This window comes from Falco naumanni, chromosome 3 (assembly GCF_017639655.2).
Source record: "Falco naumanni isolate bFalNau1 chromosome 3, bFalNau1.pat, whole genome shotgun sequence".
Lineage (NCBI taxonomy): Eukaryota > Metazoa > Chordata > Aves > Falconiformes > Falconidae > Falco > Falco naumanni.
The window spans coordinates 11,001,134-11,022,248 of NC_054056.1; the positions used below are offsets into that span (position 1 = coordinate 11,001,134).

Below are 21,115 nucleotides of genomic sequence, written 5' to 3' on the forward strand. Positions count from 1 at the left end.
GCTGGCTCCCAATTTCAGAGAGTGATTAGGTTAACACACCACAGCCTGAAAGAGAGAGGTTCATAATGAGAAATGGGCCCAGGCAGTAATACTCAGATGTACCCAAGAAACTGCATAAATATCTGAGAATTGGGATTTACAAAGACAGAATCCCATTGAGGCATTAAGAGCATCATAAGACCCAACATCAGTATTTAAAGCCTATAGTCTGTATAGACAGAATCCTGGACCAGAAGCATCAAAGGTACTTTGTTTAACAACGAATGTACACAAGTGAGTTTCAGTTAAAAAATACGTCTATCTTTTTGTCATGCTGTGCTTCTGCACTGCCCCTCTGCCCACAGGACCCTTCCCAATGCCACAACTTTTCCTATCCCAATCCCTTTCCAGGCTTCTCTTCAACAAACAGCACCATCAACCACCACAGTCACTAGTTACTTATGTAAGAGTGAGACAGGTGCCTGAAAAATTCAGAGTGTAGGTGTTCTAAATTACTGTTAGATGTAGAAGTCTCACTTTATCTGCAGAACTTTAAATTATCCATAATTGTGCTGGCTTTGATTACTATTAAACTATATAATGAGATCCCAAGTTTACAACATCTGGTAAAACTCGCTCCTAATTGTCATTCCGCTCAACTTCAGTTTTGGTCCACTTTTAACAGCTCTTCTGCATTACCACACAAATAGGCAAAAATAAACATGGAATAAATAAGACATTTCACACCTCCACACCGCTCAGATTCAGTACAAACAGAACTTTAGGTCCTCAAACACAGAACTGGCAAATCTACATGAAACTAATTTGCAGATCTTGCTCTGGGAAGATCTCCACAGATTTATGCCCAGGTGATTCCTTACTTGTTGTGAACCATTTGTAAGTTGTCTGTTGTGTTGTGCAGTTACTCAAGTGAGGTAAAGTCACAGGTGAAGCAGATACCTTCTGCACCCTAACTGGGAATCAACAGAACTCGCCTTTTGAACTTCAGTGTCATATTTAATGACTACATGATGATGCTGAAAATACCTATATTTAACATGAGTACTTGTGCGAGTACACTTGAGGGGGGTGTCTAACATTAGTACCATGCAACCAGGACAAGACTTTGGCCAAAGAAAAATCATCTTTTAAACAGAATTGGTACCCAGCTTATTTTAAAAATGTATTTATAAGTCAGTCCCACATAGCATGTTTTAAAGTACGTATCAGTTACCCCAGCTACCAAGCAACCAAAACCAGTTTTGCTTTTGTGAAATGTGGCTATACACAAAAACTGCTCTCTCCCCCCCGAAAAATACCGATTTCTCTGAGGATTACTATGCACTGCACTTAGGGTTCCAGCTGGAGACTGCTCTCGCAGCAAATGCATTTCTTAAACCCCCAAAACACAACGCAAAAACATTACGCTTGGATAGCTGAACTAACTCCACAAAGTATTTGGATTTCTGCAAGGCCAAATAACCAGAGTGACACAAAACCTCTGGAGGTGACTGTGTCAGTAACCCTGCTGCTATCAGCAATATGTACATGGCCCTTACATTGGTCTGATGAGTGCATATATACACACACACTTCAGCTTCTGTTCCTATGGCTTTGGGATCCCACCCGGTAATACAGCACAAAATTCAAGACTCCACTAAAGCTTTAGTTTTCCTCAGGGTAACCCCCAGCGACACCAACCTGTCCTGTGTGGAGATGGCAGAAAACTCCTGGGGTAGGAACCTGAGAGCAGCTTCACGAAACTCACGTGCCTACCTCTCTGATGGAGAGGTTCTCACAGGGGGGAAAAGGGCTTTAGGACTGGAAGGACTTGAGGAAAAAAAAGAGCGAAAGGGCTGGTACCCAGGTAGGCCTGAACCCCCTGCGAGCCACCAATGCGGCATACAAGGCCCAAGACCGCAGATAAAGGCGGGCAGCGAGAGCAAAAGCCGCTATACCCATCTCACGGTGGAGATGCGCCTACCACCACGCCCGCGAAGGGGCCGGCAGCCGGGAAAGGGCCGGCAGCCGGGAAAGGGCCGGCCCGGGGCTGGCTGTCGGCTCGGCGCCACCATCACCTCAGCCCGGCGCGCCTCCCAGCTCGGCTCCGCAAACTGAGCGCCGCGCTACGCCAGTCGCGTAGGCGAGCCGCAGCCCGCCTGCCATACGCACATTGCGCAGCAGCGGCGGGACGGGCAGGAAGCGGAAGACAGCGGCGGCTGCTGCTCTTTGAGGCCGGGCCGGCGGCAGGTCGGGGTCGGGCTGGGAGAGGTGGGGAGAGGGGCTGCTAACGGCTGGGGTGGGGCTGAGGGGGCGGCCGGGCCCTCTCCTCAGGCGGGACCCCTCTCCTTCAGGCCGCTCCCCTCTCCTTAGGCGGGACCCTGCTCCTTCAGGCCGCTCCCCTCTCCTTCAGGTTGCTCCCCTCTCCTCAGATGGGACCCCTCTCCTCAGGTCACTCTCCGAGGAGACTGCTTTCCTCAGTGGTTGTCAAAAGTGCTACTTTCTGTTAAAAAAAAAAAAAAAAAAAAAGCTTGTATTCTAGCAGCAGAGATGTCAGCCACACAGGATTTGTGGTAGAAGTGAGTGTCGGCAGCTGTGGAGGTGTTGTTCCTCACAGCTTTCCCAGCTGAGGTGTTTCCCTCACATTTTCCCACTAGTGATTTCTCCCTGCTGGCCTCATCCCTCTTGGTGGCTTTGCCACCTTCTGTGTAATGAAATTGCTTCTCTGGCGCTGCTGCTACAAGCATCTGGATTAACCGAATCACACGCACTCTGTTTTGCAACTAGTTAAGCTTTTAGCTTTTCCCCATCCCCTCCGTCTCTGAGCCCTGTTTTACATTCAGCATGCATCTCTGCAGTGGCCATCTGTATCACATTCATGTGTTTTTGCAGCGAGATGTGATTTTTATCCAGGACTGAATTAATTGCATTCCATGTTCGTACTTCATATCTATGGATTAATATCACATGGTGCTGCCAGCATGTGAGCACTTGTGTGGCTCTGGAGTCCCATGCAGGTCCCCAAGAAGACTCATTTGCCCAAATACTTCCACAGTCTGTTGTGTCTGATGCTTAACTGCAGTTCAGCTGTGCTGTCCTTCAGTGTGCCTTGCTAAGGGACTTTTTGGCCAGCCCCATCTGAATAATTATCTACAGCTAGTTATCTGAAGTTAATGAGATGCCTTGTTAACTTTTGAGGGTCTTGGAGATTAACACATCAGCGGTTTGGCTGCTTTTGTCATAGTTTTGGACGAATGCAATGCCAGCATCTCTGTATTTCTCCTTCCAGCAGCAGGGAGCACATGTGTATTGTACAGTTTTAGATTAGGATTATCTTTAGGGTTGTCTTTCTGCTTTCCAAATAGGACTGTGGGAGCTGCTATATAAAACACACCACCTGTCAAGAAAACAAAGGGCTTTGTGTGAAAAGTGAGCACTGGAAGTGATAAAAAAAGTGTCACTTTGGTTCAGATTATGGCAATGCTATTGATTGCTGAATCACATTGTTCAAGACAAAGATGTGAATTCCAGTGCCACAAGCTGTAAATAACTTTTGAGTTACATTTCTAGCTCTCAATTCCCTCCTCTTGAATTTAGTGACAGAACTTCTTGGCCCAAGGTTTCTTTACTGAATCACATATTGCCCTTTTTTTATGCTGCATGTCTGAAAACCCAACCCCATTATTTCCTAGGCATTTATGAAGAAATAGATACCTGTGTATGTATCTTTTTGATATACTTGATACATTTGATGTACATTGAGCATACTGATCAGAGCACCTTCAAAGTCTTTCAAAACTTTCTCTGGGTGTTTTAGATGGTCAGCATTGTGAATTATTTGTTGCATAATAGCAATAAAGTTGCATGCAAGAAGCCACTATAGTGTCGCTCCACAATTGGTCATATCTTTTGTGTTATTGGGAAACAAGGTTAAACAGCTGTACTGTTTTTGGATCCTTTTTAGCTGCTTCGCTTTTCATATGAGCCTGTGTTAACAAATCAATAAATCTATCACAGCAGGGAGGGGCATTTTATTTTCAGTGTTGTCTCTATAATAAGCTCACAGGTCTGTGTCCAGAGGTGACCAGACGTTCCAAGTAATTGTTTGCAAAGTTATTGAAACTTTAAACTGGGTTATTTATCTAACTTGTAAATTAGATTATTTCTGGGCAAATTGGTCCATAAGTCTGGATGTTTTAGGAAGATCGGAGCCTAGTGAGTGATGTGAAATGGATTTTCATGGTCCAAATGAGGGCTTTGGAGCTGCTGAGGTAATTAAAAAACAGTCTTGGGATTTTGTTAGAAAGTTCTGGAAAGCACAGAGGCACATCCTGCACCACCTTTACAGCTGCACTTCAGCAAGCATAAATGCTGCTGTGTGTTGAGGTTGGTGCTGGGGCTGAGACTGATCCCAGGTACCTGCTCTCCCTAGGGAAGCGTAATCCAGCCCTTCCCTTCTCTGGGTGGTACGGAAATAACAGTTAGTTTATTCCTGCGGACTTTGTGCTCCCATGTTGTTGGAATGTGATGTTTCCATGGAAACACACCGAGATGCCTTAGACCCGTGTGCTCAAGCCACTGACATGCCAGGAGGTACCTGTTGCAGGGGGGCTGAGCTCCTTCAGGGAGAGAGGTGCAAGTTTTGATAACCATCAGCCCTCAAGTGATGAGTTTTCTTTGCATTTATGTACCAGCAGTTAAATAGCGAAAGCTTGAGCAATGCAAATCACTTTGAATAAATTTCTGAGCGGAAGGCAAGACAGACACCTTTCCTGGAAGACCATGACAGACAGCACCCAGATAAAAAAATCTCTTTAAAAAGAGCTGCTCCTGTGCTGCATTTATTTCTTTGAGGACTCTTAAAACAATCCCATAAATGGTCTCTGCATCCTCTGAGATTCAGCTGTAGTGTCATGGGCTCCTAATTTCTACTTAGCCACTTTCTTTTCTTCAGGGCTCAGAAAAAAAGGAAACATTTAAATATGAAGTATATCATGAAATAGGTGATTTGAGCCCCATAGAAACCAACTGAATCTTGATGAAGTCAGTAGAAATGTCAGGTGATGCAGGTGAGCTTTGGAGCAGATTGTTACCCACGTTGAATTGTGAAATGAGCTGTTGTCACATCTCTCTGGTTTCAGTCATCTTGTCAGCTGCTTGTATAATCAGAGGAGCTCCGGGGCAGCGGTTGTAAGCCATTCAGTTGGAAGCATGCACATCTGCACTCTAAAAAATAATATTTTGGCCCAGCTCTAGTCCATGCAACGCAGGGATTTTATGTTTGGGGAAAAAGCAGTGGCAGGTTGTATAAAGAAGAAAATGTTATAAGCAAAGCCTAGCAATGTCCATGGGACACGCTAAAAATCCTTCTCATCAGAGGCTGCAGCTAGACTCAACTTTCTTAATGCAAAATAAACAGAGGAGTGATTTGGACTGAGGATGAGAGGCAAATTATTTCCCAGGCAGCTGTACTGGTCCCTGCACCAGGTGCAGAGCTTTTATTCTACACGCTATTTTTGCAGTAAACATGTGAATGATATGCCTGACTGGAGCTCAGTCTCTGCATCTTGAAGAGGACTTCTTTCATTCTTTGAAATATTGTTGGCTCATTTTGTGCAAAACTTTTGAGAATTGGTGAAGAGTTGGTCTCCTGTTGTCTTCTGTGGTCACAGCACCATGTTGTGGGGGGATACACAAGCTGGACCTTGGCAGACTTGTCTTAATACTGACAGCAAGTGTGACAGTGAAAAATCAACGGCGATTTGTCTCCTTGCTTCCTGGTTTCCAGCTGTTTATTGGATCATTTTTTTTCTTCTGCTTTTTCCTCTTTGAACTTGCAGGTAAAAATGGCTGCAGAAGAGAAGTGGAAAGGTTGCACTTCGAAACAGCATAGCGAGGCTGAACAGGCAGGTGAAAAAGAACCGTGTGTGCTTCTGGGCCAGCAGCTGGGTGAACCGGGAAGATTTGCTTATGCGGCACTTTGTGGGATATCCCTAGCATCGCTGTTCCCTGAAGAAGAGCAAAGGTACTACACGGGGTGGCAGGGGGTGAGCAAAGGAGGTGGCTTTTGGGCAGCAGCTCAGATGGAGGTGGTATCAGACTCTGGATGGGGTCTTCTGAAGTTAGGGGAGTGGAAGATCCTTTTGACATTTTCTTATTGTGTTTTCTTAAATGTACTGACTTTCTTACACCTTTTAAGACTTCTATACTTAAGCACAAATTGCATCCCTTAATACTGCAGAGTTCACAGCCTGCATTGAAGTAAGGTCTGGCCCCATTCAGATTGCTCGCTTGTTTCTTTAGCCAGCTTGTGTAGCAACTCAACTTCTGCCGACTTCTTACAATGCTTTGCTTTTTGTGTGAACAGTAACAGATCAACATTTGAAACTTTCACAGCTTGTGAAAGTACCCAGTTACAGAGCCTAAACTGTGACTGTTGCCTTACAGCTCCTTCAGGATGGAATTCATTGAGGGCTTTGTGAAATGGCTGGACCTGCCCGATGCTGTCTTACCCGCCATGACAGCATTTGCTAGTGGCTTAGGAGGTGAGGGCACAGAAACTTTTGCCCAGATTTTGCTGAAGGATCCCACCTTGAAAGAAAATCCAGTTGTCATTACCCAAGTAAGTTCATACGCTCCCCTCACCCTTGTTTGCTTTTGCAGGAGAGATTTGTCATACGTGTCTGTTTGTAACGGAGGTTCTGTTTGTACAGTCAGGAATGTAAAATTAATATTTCTGATATGCATATATTTCTGAGCAGCTGTGTGGGTGACTGGTGGTCTCTCTATCCATAAACAGCTTGTGGAAGTGATGAACACGAGGCATGGTTGCTGCCTGTTGAATTAATGTTTTGTGTGTTTGATGCTTTCACTCTACAGAACAAAGAACTGTTAAACTTTTTACTTTGACTGTATTATTGCAGTGGGTTTGATTCATGTGTGTGTTTTACAGATTTTGGTGAAACACTGAACATGATAGACCTGATTTTAATTTGCTTAAAAGCCTCTTTACCGTAGCTGCAATACAAAACACCTCTACATACATGCTCCAAACAGCACAATTCCCAGAGTCAGCTTTTACTGGAAGGCAATAAGTTATTGTGACTTTATTTTCTTTCACCAAGGAAGTATTAATGAGACTGGAACTCCATAATGTTCTGATGTAAAAGCTGACATAGAGATAAAAAAGGTGAAGCATTTCGGTGGTGTTCACCTTTGCTGCAGAGTCTCAGCTGGGGAAGATATCTGCTCATCCAGCCACACATTATGCTGTGCAGGGCAAAGAGCACGGTAGGCTACCACTGATGCCACACATAATGTGGCCACTGTCACCTCACACCCTACGCCGTATGCTGCACACAAGGGAACAGCGAGACATCCTTTGTGCAGACAGTGCTCCTGTATTGAGTAACAGCACACACTCACCTTTAGCAATGGCCTGACAGAAGAGGAGATGTGAGAACACAACTGCATAAGGAAAGATATGATAGGAGTGAACTTCCTTGGTCATCATGACCAGCTCCCATTATCTCAGCCATCTTTCCTGTCTCCTAGTCAGTCCATAAAAGGCTTCAGAGGATCTGCTCCAAACATCCAAATGTTATAATGCTCAAAGTCCTGTAACAGTATGAGTATAGCGACAGAGAATCATAAGTTTAATACGTTAGGACAGGTCTTCTAAAATAAAAGCAGCTGTTTTGATTTTGTTTGCTCAAAATCAATAAACCCACACTTGCTTCTTTCTGCATTTAGATGGCTTGGTGCTTCCCAGGTTATTTAACCTCATTCTCTCTGCTTCAGGATGGATTCTCTAGATTTAGGCAAGTCTTCCTGCATTGCTGCTGAGTTTATTAAGGGTGAAATTTTGGTGAAATCTAGCTTGTGCTTCCTCTGAGCATATGTTGCGTAAGGGCTCCATGTGCTTTTACAGAAGTGGCTCCGAATCAGCAGGACCGCGCGGTATTTTGCTCTGATCCAGAGAACTGAGGCACTTATCACCTGGATTCAGGTGGAATACAGAAGCTGTAGATAACAATTCTTTGATTAGTTAAAAGCAAAGATCAGGAATAGCTATCAGTCTATGCCACAACATCAGTGCCTTATGCAGTCTTGTATATGAGCAAGGTGATTGATTTTGTCAAAGGAGAGAGAGAATGAAAGACTTTTGTAGAGCAAGGCAGCAGAGGCTTGCAAGGTGTGTTTGGGAAAGTCTGCTGGCATGTGGGTAATTTCAGTGTATCAAGCTGGGATCAGCTTTTTCCTTCTTACCTGAAAATAAACAAGCTACAGCACAAGCTTTGTGAATTCTTGATATGTTGATTTATGGTGCTCTTGCTTCTTCGTAATCAGCTGCTACTGACGCAACATTTACTGTTCCTATAACAACTATACACTTTAATTGCTCAGTGTGTTCAGTGGCAGGGTCCTGTTGGCAGTAACACCTGCATTTTTGAATGCCCTCCATCTCAAAGGTGCTGAAGGGAGGATACATGAGGTCAGGAGATTAGAGATGAGCTTAGCGTTGATTCAATGAAAATTTGAGCCTTATGGATTTTTATCTTTGTTTGCATTCATTGCAGATGACTAATACAGGCAAACGTTGGTTAACCAAATCCTTTAAGGACAGTAGTTATAACACACAGGCTGTGGGTGCGGTATGAGAAGGCAGTGCAACAAAAAGAGGTGAAGAAATGATGATAGGTGACAAAATGTTGAAAGTTCTTATTATGAATAATTTTTACTTTGAATGCCCATTTTCCTGTGTCTTTCCACACACAATACAGTTTCTTCCACTGCAGTGCAGATTGGGTGCTCTCTGTTGTTGAGGAAATGGGTTTTGAACTTGCAGCAATTCATTAAAAGCTGGCAAAGACTCCGAATAAAGATTGCTTCCCTTTGTAAGGTTTCTCAGTCATATAGGTGGTAGTGTGCACAGAGTTCACAGGGAGATTGAAAACTCCAGTTTCAAAATAAGACTGAAATATAACAACCACTGCTTAGAGGAGGGAAACATACTACTTGTGAACTAATGTAACCAATGCTGATTTGAATTCAGGTGACTGCACAGCAGTATGTGCAAAGCCTAAACCAATTAGTAATAGTTGAGAATGCTAATTGGCACAGATGCCATAAGAACAGTAGTTCCAGTTTATCACCTAATTACCTGTATCCATCTGTCATCTTTTGAAATGCATGGAGGCAACTGCTTAGGCTAGATTTTTAAAAGAGGTTATTTGATATTAGGTGCCACAGATGATACTGGGCATATCGTACAGGACCTGAGTCAACACCCATGCTTCCCTTTGCAACACACAGGGAGAATTTATTGCCTACAAATCGTTGCTGCATAAACCAGTAACCCTGCTCAAGAGGCTGCTTACATTAGTCCATGGAAAACAATGGCAACAAGGTCACAAGCTTCACCCTCTTCTAGACTTCAAGCTTTTTGCTTCATCAACTTTCTGCTTGGAGCTCCCAGCCTTGGACCTTCTGCTGGGCTTTGACACCTCTGTCCAACCCTTCCCTCTAAAACCGCAGCTGGGGAGGAGGTGATGGTGCCCACTTACCTAATTCCTGCGTAGTCACAGTACTCGGGCTTTGGGAAACCAGAGTTACATCTCTCCCTCTGCCTGTAGGGATTCATGTCTCCAGTTCCCACATCCCACCAACCAGCCTGGGGAACAGTCTGCAGCGTGTGTGCATGTACAGGGTACTAATCATGGCCGGACCTAAAGAGAAGCCTTTTTTTTTTCTGCATTGTGGTGATTAGGGGAACAGAGGAGACGTGATTCAGTGACAAAAGGGTTATTCACACACTGGTGATGGAAAAGCAGGATATTCCTTTTCTTGGGTGAGCGCTTTGGCCATTGAGATGCACGATGAAGGAGCAGCAATGACTGCTTTGTGCAGAGCCCAGCCCAACAGATATCTTCTAGAAAACCTTATCCCATTAGGATTTGCAGGACAGGCAAGCAAAAGAAGGCTTCGCTGTGGATAGGAACAGCCACCTAGATACTCAACAGTAGAGCTGTGTGTGTGAAAACATTAAGCAGCAGGTTCTGGGACTGTACCAGGTGAAAAAGCACCCATAGGTGGGAGTTGAGCTGCCCTAATCCTTTGGTTTTCCCAGACTTATGCAAAAGCTCTTCTCCTTTATGAAACAGCAGATTTTTCTCAGGTTAAAATGATACTCAGAGTCCAGGCACTTAGCTTATATCTACAGTTCGCTCCTCTTCTGGTAGGAGTTGGTTAAGGATGCCTTGTTCTCCATTCTACATTTCTCATGCAGTAGGGAAAAGATTAGAGACATTTTTATGATGCGAATTTTGCTTAGGAGCTTATGGGACTAATAATTATAAACTCCTTGGCAGCCTCCTACATCTTTGGCTGCATTTTTTGTGTTCCCAAAGGGCTGAAGGATTCCCTGTAAAATTCAGCTGTGCTTTACTTGTCTGTAGGAGAGGGAAGTAGCTAGACTGAGCTAGTGCTTAGTGTTGTAATTACGTAAAGAACTTAAAATTTGTCCAGTGACAATAAAAAGAGAATGCAGTAGTAAAACCACTGGCCTCTTTTTTTCATGGATTTGTCCATAGAAACCATCTATTGGATTGATTTGTTTTTCCAATTTTTTTTTTATGATGAAGAGCTAACACAGAAGTCAAGTCCTTCAGTCTTGACAGATGGCTATAAATTCTGAGTTTTCTATTTCTGAGCACTTAATCCAAAAGAACTTCATGTCAGTTCAGCCTTACTGCCTGGAGCTATGAATGCCCACAATACCAAAGAAAATAGGGGCCACTGGTCCATTAGACTAGCATTCAAACCTGTCACTCATAGTGTAAATATGAATATATATGACTATATAGCAAGAAGACATTAGACAGGTAGGAAGATTAGACCTCTTTTCTCCCAACTTTGACGTCTGGTGTCACCATGGTGCTTTCAACTGCAACAGAGTTGCTAATAACAAAAAATACAGGTTGCTTCAGCATGTACCAAGCATTATCTACTTCCATCCAGCCATTTGGACCTGCATGTGGAGAGTTTTGTACTGGAAATATCTGGCTTTGCTCTGTGCTGCCTTGCTGAATTGTAGCGTGCTGGCTTCCCATGCTTATGAACTGACATGCTGCAGTAATTATGTCATGGTCTGATGGGGTTTCGTGCCTCCATTTTGATACCTCCAGACATAAATCTTCAGTTTTAACTTGAATTTTATTTTTTTTTAGGACCTTCTATCCTTCTCTCTTAGAGATGGTAAGTTTACCTAAGTTTACATTTGTTCTTTGTAAGAATAATGTACTTGAGTTTACATCTGATACTTTGAAACATTCAAAAAGCTCAAGTTAGCATCCTATTTTATCTTAGCATCCTTTCTGGCAAAAGCAGCACACTCTTTTCTCTGTGTCCACTACAGGAAAAGCTACTATTATATTAAGAATGATTAATAATACCTGTTAAAAACTGAACAACTGTTCACCTCCTTGCCTCCAGATGCTGTGCATTGGCATGCAAATGTACGTGATAGTAGAAAAATTCTGAACCGGCATACCTAGAATGGAGTGTTTCTACTCAAGTGTTTCTAGGGGAGCAGACAATTTCTTCCTTTAGGAAGGCAGTAAAGCTGTTGTGACAATCTCAGCCTAGCAAACTTTCTGCAGATTGCTTGTTGCCTAAAAAGAAAAAAAAAAACAACCTGGAATAAATTCCAGAGTGTGCTGTGATGCCTATTACAACTAAATGTGATTTTACACATATATTATATTACACATAAAACAATTTTCTGGTTTACAATCCATAACATGGATTAGTCTAATAAAGTTAATGAATAAAGACTGCCTACTTAACAAAATGTTCATTTCTAAAAGGAGCCTTTTCTATATTGCTCCTTGCATTTTTTAAATCTCTGTGTTTTAACATGTTCTCCAGGAAAGAACTCACTGGTTGCTGATTAGCCTGTTTCACTGCAGAACAAAGTACCATTTTTGTTCTTGCTTTATTTTTAATGGAAAATTAACAAGTCGGTCATTGCAAAACTGCTTATTTTGCTAAGCTGGAATTTAAAAGAAATATATTTTCAAGCCTTGCTGACTTGCTGCCAAGCTGGCTAAGTAAAAAGCTAAGTTGTGTGTTAGCAGGCAGGAAGCAAGAAGGCTACTCGTTAAAACACCTGCTTGGGCTTGCAAGATATGGCACATATGAGGGATGAAGTTCCTTATTTCTCAACTAAGCCCAGGTCTTAAGAGTGGTGTCATTAAAGCCTACCTAAAACCAAGTAGTTTGGTATCCTGGTAATGATGGTGCTAAATAAATAAACTTAATAGATTGCGAAATGCCGTATTTGATCTATGTGTGATCAGAAACACACTTTGTAGTTGGGTGTTGCTGGTATCTTCACCCACCCCTAAAAAAGCAATTGCGTTTTTTCATCCCAGAGTGCACTGTAACCCTTTACAAAAGCCTGCCCTCAGGAAGCAGCAGGTGCTACTGAGAGAAACATATTAAAAAAAGCAAGAGATGGCACAAATAATTTAAAATCTATTACACTTACAATGGGGGTCTTTTGTTAAGAACACCTGCTTATAAGCCCAGGAGTAATAATTTTTCCTATTGGGCATTGTCTGAGTGCGCTCTCCGCTCCTGCATCTCCAGCAGTGAAGTATACCTGCAAACAGTTGTCAGCGATGCTGCTAGGTTAGCCAGTGCGTAGCTTTAAACTTCAGAGTGCCTTTTGTTGCCAACAAGTTGAATTGGAAATAAAGCTTTTGCATGGAGGTGCATTTTTTAAAAATACCGTATCTTGCGTTGGTGCATAGCTGAGGTATATTGTGTCATGTTACCCAGATATATATTTGATATTTCCAGTTAGGAATGGTCTTGCTGCAGCATTTCTCTGTTGAGAAGAAAGATGCAGCCTACCCAGAGCCAAAAGGCCTCAATCACAGAGGAAGCAGACCGAAGGATTTGAGATCCTCCTGCCATAGAGGCAATTACCTGGTGCAGTGACTATTCGTAGGATGAAGTTTACAGGGAAGAAGGATTTTCCATTTATCGCTCTCTTTAGATAACAGGAGTCGTGTTCAAATACATGGAAGACAAAGAGGGCCTGAGGGAAGGAGCTGTACTTGTATGTGACGTGGTCCTCTAGCACAGCTGAGTGCGCCACTCGCTATTTAATCTGGTGTGATGTAGACTGATTGATTTCCTGGGCTTCCTTCTGTTTAAGGGTACTATGATGCTCGAGCCAGGGTGTTGATCTGCCACATCACCTGGCTGCTGAGAATCCCCTTGGAGGAGCTGGAAGTTCTGGAAGAATCTCTGCTTGAGAGCCTGAAGGAACAAAAAGAGGAAGAGTCAGAGTAAGAACATTTGGGGTGACTGTGGGATGAAAAAACACTGCTGGTGCTTGAAAACTTAACAGCAATTACTTGTTCCTAAGTCCAGTCTCTGATCATTCCCCCCATGGCTCTTAGCATAATAATTTATGGCTTGATTAGAGTTGCCGAGCCCTCACAGCACTTCAGCTGCACTGAGAAGCAGGAAGGCTCAGCATTCTTAAAAACAGAGCCAAGAGCCAACCTTGCAAGCTGGTAAAGGCTACTCCACACTGGGGAGCCTCATTTCCTTGTTCCTGTTTCCTCTCCTAGACGGTAGATTATGCTTAAATACATCACAAAGATCTTGTGTCCCTTATCTCGTGGCACAATATTCTTCAGCTAGAATTGCCTCTTGCAGAATGAAGTTCCTGTAAACTTCAGGATTAGATCCTCAGCTGCTCATTTGCTATGTATCTGTCCTTCTCTGTACCTGTTTAAGAGACAGCTGTCTAACTCCTGTTGAAGGTAGATTTCCAAGGGCAACAATCTGCATCTTTAGATACTTACAGACCTGACTCCTAATTCTGTGTTATTAATATGAGATTAATTCTTTTAGTCACTACTTCTTAGATGTGAAACAGCCAAAAAGTTGGTGTCTGTAAGAAATGTAGTATTTTTATATTCCACTTATCAGGAGGAATTATGTGAAGGTTTAGTAATATGTAAGGCAGTAAATGTGTCCGTAGTGGCTTTCAAGGGACCTTTTACTATTTTTACCTCTCAACTCAGCAAACAGATTATTAGATTAATCTGAGTGCTAATAAAGGCTTTAATCAACATCACTGACACAGTATAGTTCAGACATTACTGTGGGGTCCAGCATGGAATCTTTCCATTATTTCAATAAAGCTTAACTTTATAGCGCACTGTAAAAAGGGGAAGTCAAAATAATCTCAAAGATCATGGACTGCTAAACAGCACAAAATCTGGCATGCAGGACCAAGGGTTGGTATTAGTGGGGGCTGTTGCTGTGCTTTGTGGAAGCAGACTCAGGAGTGAGCCTTTAGAGCAGAGAGCACCAATGCCGAGGGTGGGGTGTCACTTGCAAAGATGATGCTCCAATACTTAATTCTGCATCAATTGGACTGTGGCTCCTATAGCACAACCCCAAAAGATAGCAGTGTGTCTGATAATGGCAAGAGTAACTGGAGAATTACGCTGCATACTTACAAGCATGGCTTGCAAACATTGCAGCTAGCCTGGTGGCTTTTGTGCATATCTGGTGTGGTGAAAGCCATGGATTTCAATCTTGTTCTTTGGCCAAGTTGCAGCCATGGAAGTAAATACTTATTAGATAAAGGAAAAAAGAAATTCTTTATAGTGAGAGTAGTCCAAGACTGCAGTGCGAACACATTTGTTACTGCAGTGCTAAAACAAGGCTGATATTTGTGGGGAATCGATGACCCTTTGTTTTAAAGTTAGGAGTCAATGGGGAAAGGAAGCAGAATATAAACCTGTCACCGCTTTGACCTCACAGACATTTGGGGGCAGGGAATACATTAACATTTGTTTAGGATGCTTCCAGCTTTGACCATCCACCAAGAGGTTTTGGAACAGTAACAACCAAACAGGGTTCTGGCAGCTGCCTCATAGGTGCTTTTTACTGGTCTTTGTTAACAGGAGGTTTTGCTCCTGCCTTTGCTGCTGTGGATGTGTTGGACAGTGGCCCAGCACCTGCAAGGTTAAATGTACAGTCATCTATAGAACAATGCTTCAAACACTTAAATCCGTATTACTAGCACCAAATGTGTTCTGACTTGCAGGTGTGGATCTCTCTTTTGTACACAGTTCTGTAGGAAACTGGGAAACATGATACCAGTTGTTCACTAACTTGTACTCCTGCCGCTTTTCATCATTGGAAAATGTCCTGAAATTCCACCTATAAAATCTCTCTGAATATAATTTGTGGTTCAGGCAAGGAGCTGCACGTCAAAGATCACTGAGGGTAAAGAAGTACCAGAAGAGGCAGTTAATTACCATAGTGGATAAAAAGCAGTCTAGTAATCGAGCGATAATTGTAATGCAGAAGCTATTAGGAAAGCAACTGTCAAAAGCAGTTGCTAGCAGCTACGGAAGGAAAGCAATGACAGGTAAAACTTCTCATGACAGTTGTTTTACTTACTGCATCTTCAGGCAGGATTTAGCTGCAAACGATCTTTCTACCCACATAACTCAAATTGCTCATTATCGCAACTGAAGCCAGTTTAGCCATATTTCAGCTCCCTCAATGTCATTTGCAGCCCGAGACAACAGCATGTTGACTGTAAAAGCTGATGAACCACTATGTAGAACAGAAATTGCTGGATATTGCCAGCTGAGGTATTAACAGTCAGACTGCAGCACTTGTTTAAAGAACTCCAGCAGCAATTGTTTCCAAAGCCAGGCATTCAGACTGGGGACTACATACACCAACTAGGGCACATCCAAATACTGCGTTGACCACGGGGTTGTAGAAAGTGGACTTGGTTATATAGAAAGTGCTGACAAGGTAGCCATTGCAGGCTGCACTGCTGTTCTCTGTGGACAGTTACGTCTGCAGCTGCCAAATGTAATACACCATGTTTTTTCGGAGGATCTCTGTGGAGACAAAGTCTCCGTGCCATGCAAGTCAGTGGGAGTTCTGCCATTGACTTCAGTGACGTGGGGATTTCACCCACTGTGCTTCATTCTCCTCCTGCTGTGTTTTACAAAGCTGCATATTGTTTGGGACTCGTCTAAAATTGTCTTTATCAAAATTACAGTGTGCTTAGGGGGTTCCAGGAAGGATTAGGCAATTATCTGGATAATGAAAATCCACAATTAAGCTAGGATTAAGAGGAAAATATCCAAGTTTGGAAGCAAGATAAATTCTCATGTTTCAAGGCCCAGATTAACTGCTGCATAAGCAGGCTAGAAGGAACCTTCCTCTGTAAACAACTTACTCCAGTATCCTCTGCTTCTCACACTTTCCTCTGAAGTGGGAAGTATTTCTTGTAAGAGAGAAACCAAAGACAGTGAAGACAAGCCAAAAGTAGTGGCTAATAAGAGGTTCCTTTTAGGTGTAGTTACCTGTTTCTGATAAGCTTGTTAAAATGTAGCTTAAATGTACACAGACAAATGAACTAGTGACTGTGTTTAATACCTATTACATTATATTGTGATGTGCAATTAGAAAGTGGCTCAATGTAAACACTGTGGCTGGAAAATAGTTTAATTCCATCTCTTTGTTAGCACAAATTGCCCCTATTCCCTTTTGTTTCAAAAACTTTTCCATGTTTCCACTTGTGGAAACCACAGCTTGCTTGTGGTTTTTTAAGACACAAAGGCAGTATATAGTTATTGAAATGCTTTTGACTTTTTGTTTCTTCTTTTTTACAAGCTTCAGCCCCATTAGGAAGGGGTTTCCAAGTAAGTAGCATCTGTTGGCTTTTGTCAGCAATTAAATTGTTTCAATTTAAATCTGTGGGTTTATGTCCATGCTCGTAAATCTGTGTGTGTTGTCACAGTCAACACCTGCATGTTACTTTTTACTGTTCCCGGTAGGGAAATTACACTGAGGAGAATAAAAGCAGATTCTGATGTAGCACTGTTATCTGTCAGGCTTCTCCATCAGTTTTTGTGCTTTTAATTCCCCCCACAGAACTGCAGAGGTATCAAGAAAAAAGAAGGAAAGAAGAAAAAAGCTGAAGAGATACCTGCTGATCGGTTTGGCAACTGTTGGGGGTGGAACAGTGATAGGTGAGGCTTGCCCTATGCATTTTGGAGACTTGCTTCTGAATTGCATGTACAGCATTAGCCATCATACCTTTTAGCCCAAGCTCTAATTTTAAAAGAGTTCACTACTTTTCTTTGCCAGGCTGAAGGTAGTATGTCACTTAAGATACCGAAAAACCACCTCAAACAAAAAAACCCAAAACCACCAACACCAAAAGAAACCAAATCCAAGAAAAGTATTTTCAGCCACACAAAAATAAACCTGAAAGAATTAGCTGGAAAAGTTATTCCAGTTTAGCTTCAGTGGCTGGGGGACGTATTAAACTGAGGCTGTTATCCTTAAAAAATGTTTTCTCCTCTTTGCTCTTGTGTTGTTAGAAGATCAGATATTCCAGCTCTGAGTTCAAGATAATGTGAGACCAGATCAATGTTTCCTAAGCAAATAGGGCATAGCTCACCCCAGCATACCACACATGCTTCCTTTGACTTCTAAATTATTCTTCATTTGTACTGAAGTCAGTCAAGGAATCTGTGCAGAGATTCAGGACCTGGGGAGGGTCTCAGAAAGCCCCTTCAACGGTGATCAAAAAAGACCATGATTTGTACTCTTAGTTGCATTAGCAGTACGCACACAGCACAGGGAAATGACTGACTGTGTCTTGTCAGTGGTACCAGTTTGGTGATATTGCTTGTTGCATCTTCAGGCTTGACAGGGGGTCTTGCTGCCCCACTGGTTGCTGCAGGAGCTGCTACTATCATCGGAAGTGCTGGAGCAGCTGCTTTAGGTTCGACTGCTGGAATTGCTGTCATGGCATCCCTTTTTGGAGCGGCTGGAGCTGGCCTTACTGGTAAGAGAGCAACGACACATTTCTCAGCTACTGAGGCACAGGATCATGTCTGCAAATGCAGAGCTAATGACTTAACTGAGCTCTGCAGAGCAGGGGAAGCAATACGAGGTGTAATCTTAGGACTGTGACATTTTTATTTCAATGCTGATTAAGATACTGCATAGCCCCTGATGCCCAAGTAGGAGAAGAATATTCAGTATGTGGCTAATGAAGGAAATGAAAGCTTGCTGCTTTGGATTAGAAAGATGCTGCCATGGAGAGCAGCAGCTGTTACAACTGATGTCTGGTCTGCAGCAAAACAAGCCTTCTGCTGGGATTTCCTCAGATCGCACAAGCTCAGAAGGATCATGTTGGCGCCTTACCAAGCTCTAAGTAATGCATGAACTGGCTGAGAGGTTCAGAAAGGAAAAAAAAAAACCTATTCCAATTACCCGAGTAATTTCTTATGAACTTCTACTGTTATCAGTCTGTCCTTGCTTTGTGATTTCTAAGACCCATGTTTCTGCCTTGCTGTGTGTAGGATACAAGATGAAGAAGCGTGTGGGAGCCATAGAAGAGTTTGAATTCCTCCCACTTACTGAAGGAAAGCAGCTTCATATCACCATAGCAATTACTGGATGGCTGTGCACTGGCAAATATGGTAAGAACAAGAGGAGGAGACTGAGAGAAGCCTGGCGAGCAGTGTCTGTGTTCCACTCCAAGGCAGTGCGCTCTCATAGCACACATAGCACACACAGCTCTTCCCCACACTTGCATGGCCTGATAAGTAAAACAGATCAACTCTCAACATAAAGACTTTGAAACCCAACCTGCAATCCCAATCAAAGCAAAGGAGAGAGGGCAGTAAATTGGTAGTGATAGTAGGCTTGGTAGTAGTCATAGCAGGATTGTTTCTCTTAATAAATGCTTTCTGGTTTTGCTAGGAAAGGTCTGTTTGGGGTGGATGATTTCCAGCACTAGTACAAAGTGTCTCACCTATCTCTCTTATTTTTATGCTCCAGCAATTAACAGAAAATAGCATCTTTTTTCTTTCTTGGTATCTGCCAGCTAATGAGGTTTATTGGCAAGAAAGTTCTGTCAAGTAAATCCTGTTAAGCACAGCACTCAGGAGGTGAACATACAGGCAGCAACCTTGAAAGGTCTGTAGTGTTTTATTTTCCACGTAGCTTGTCATATAAAATATGTCAACTGTCTGCTGATGTGTTCAGCAACCTGACTGAACAGCTGCCAATTTATTCTGAAGCATCATAATTAACAGTGGATATCATTAAGGATGTCTCTGTCCTGTTATTTTTGCTCTGCAGCACTGCACCTTGGCTTTTCTCATTGTCTCTCTGCCAGGGGTCCAAATCCTTGGGGTTGGAGGGCTCCTAGGCACTGTTACAAAGACAAGTGTGTCCCTTCAGGAACCTTTTTGTGTCTGCTTGCCCTTAAAAGGGAGTTACAAATGACACACATTCTTCTTCCATAACTAGCCATCTGCTATAATGTTTAAAAAAGCATAACTAGAATGGTCATCTGTTTTCCTCCTTACCGCTGCGTGTGTCTATTTACACACTTGCCTGACTCCTTAAAACAAAGCAACTAGCGACAGGATTTTTATGGAATTTGCCAGCTTGTGATTTTTGAGCTCCCGGTAGCTGCCTATCTGCACGTTCACAGATTGGACAGTACATTGCGGTGCAATTGGGCATGGGGCTCTCTCATGGCACTTTGGTCAGCAGCTGCCCCAACCTGCCCACATCGTTCGGGGAAGGAACAGTGTGGGAAGGGGTTTAGTTAATTAAGGTGAAAACTGCTTTGCCATTCACAGTTTATCTACCATTAATAGCATTGCCAGGCCCCTCCTGGCCACTTAATACAAACTCCACTACAAGGAGGAGAGAGAGTATGGCTTAAAAATTATTCTTTTAGCCAAAAATTAGACTCGCACAGTGGAAATTATCCATTATCTCTCAAGCATCCAGGCACTGCTTTTGAGTAGCACCTGGAGGGAAAAAAAAATTAAACTGAAGTGGCTAACAAGGCTAGATGACAAAGTAAAAATAATTGCAGCCTGGACCTGCAAATGCAGATTCCTTGCTTTCAGACAGGGCCATTACTGCAATCCTTGCCCACCTAACTGAAGTGCCAGAAAGGTGTTTTATGATAGATTTTGACAAGATCTTATATATTTTCCATGCTTCTGGTCCCACTGAACTCAGTCCATGCAGCCATTCAGCACTTCATCTTCCTCAGGACAGGGCTTCTTTTGATCTATATGACAAGATGGAGCTGCAGGACTTGGCCAGATGCCTGATGATAGGAGGAATGTCCTTCATACCTGACATAATTAGTGTTAATGTCCATCTGTCTTGGCAGTTTCTGAGTCAACTGAATGGGTCATTAAGTCTGAGCCTGTCCACACTGAAGACTCTTTGCCAGGGCAGCTAAAGCTGTACCATTATTTGCAAAGCCCAAATTTATTGTAAGGCACTGGAAATGCAGAGTCTAAATCTCACAGTATTTTTAAATATGATTCTTGATCATCACAGTATATCACTATATTCCAGTGTCCTGCAGGTTCACTTCTGATTCTCTATTGGGCTCGTCTTGCCAGGAGTCAGCCATTGTTGTTTTCTCTGAACTTGAATTCCATCTTTGCAACCTTTCTCAGGGAGCTTCACAGCACCATGGAGCAGCATGTTGCAGTCAAGTGAGCAGTATTGTCTGGCCTGGGAATCCAAGTACTTGATGGAGCTTGGCAATGCCTTAGATACCCTGTTGAATGGTTTTGTGAACATGATGGCTCAAGAAGCCCTAAAATTCACCGTCTTGTCAGGTAAGAACATAAACGGTATCCGATCGGCTTGAGTGGGTCTTGTGCAGTTTCACTGCTGGTGTCTGTTTAAAGGAGCTTTTCTAAACAGAGAAGATTTCTGAGAATGCATGTCCCTTGGACCACCCTGCAGAAGTGGCCTGAGAACCTTCTCTGCCACACCTGTAATTCAGATTTGCTTTCCTGGATTGCTGTGCCTCTGTGTCATTGACTTGTTTGTTTAAAATGACAGCTGGAAACACCTTCCTTCACACGTGACTGTGTTTATTTCTCTATGTTATTACACTGTGGTTTACTGCTTTACATAAACCTTTCAAACACGCAGGTTACATTCATGCATGGTGTCTGTTTGCCTCTGTATCAGAACATCAGATTCTTTCTTATCTTTTGTCTAGCAAAAC

The 21,115-nt window shown here is 42.9% G+C and overlaps 1 protein-coding gene across 2 annotated transcripts in view; it reads left to right on the forward strand.

Moving 5' to 3' along the window:
• Positions 1 to 2,173: 2,173 nt before the first annotated feature.
• Positions 2,174 to 21,115, forward strand: part of TMCO4 (transmembrane and coiled-coil domains 4) — a 41,202-nt gene continuing 22,260 nt past the window's right edge. Inside the window, exons 1-9 of one of the 2 annotated variants that reach the window (XM_040588009.1) lie at positions 2,174 to 2,229; positions 5,820 to 6,004; positions 6,427 to 6,601; positions 11,208 to 11,235; positions 13,205 to 13,337; positions 16,975 to 17,072; positions 17,753 to 17,896; positions 18,417 to 18,536; positions 20,553 to 20,717. In XM_040588009.1, coding sequence (XP_040443943.1) covers positions 5,826 to 6,004; positions 6,427 to 6,601; positions 11,208 to 11,235; positions 13,205 to 13,337; positions 16,975 to 17,072; positions 17,753 to 17,896; positions 18,417 to 18,536; positions 20,553 to 20,717 — 1,042 coding nt within the window. In that variant the 5' untranslated portion in view covers positions 2,174 to 2,229; positions 5,820 to 5,825. Of the gene's footprint in view, positions 2,251 to 5,819; positions 6,005 to 6,426; positions 6,602 to 11,207; positions 11,236 to 13,204; positions 13,338 to 16,974; positions 17,073 to 17,752; positions 17,897 to 18,416; positions 18,537 to 20,552; positions 20,718 to 21,115 lie in introns of both variants that reach the window. The other variant, XM_040588010.1, reaches the window with a different exon arrangement.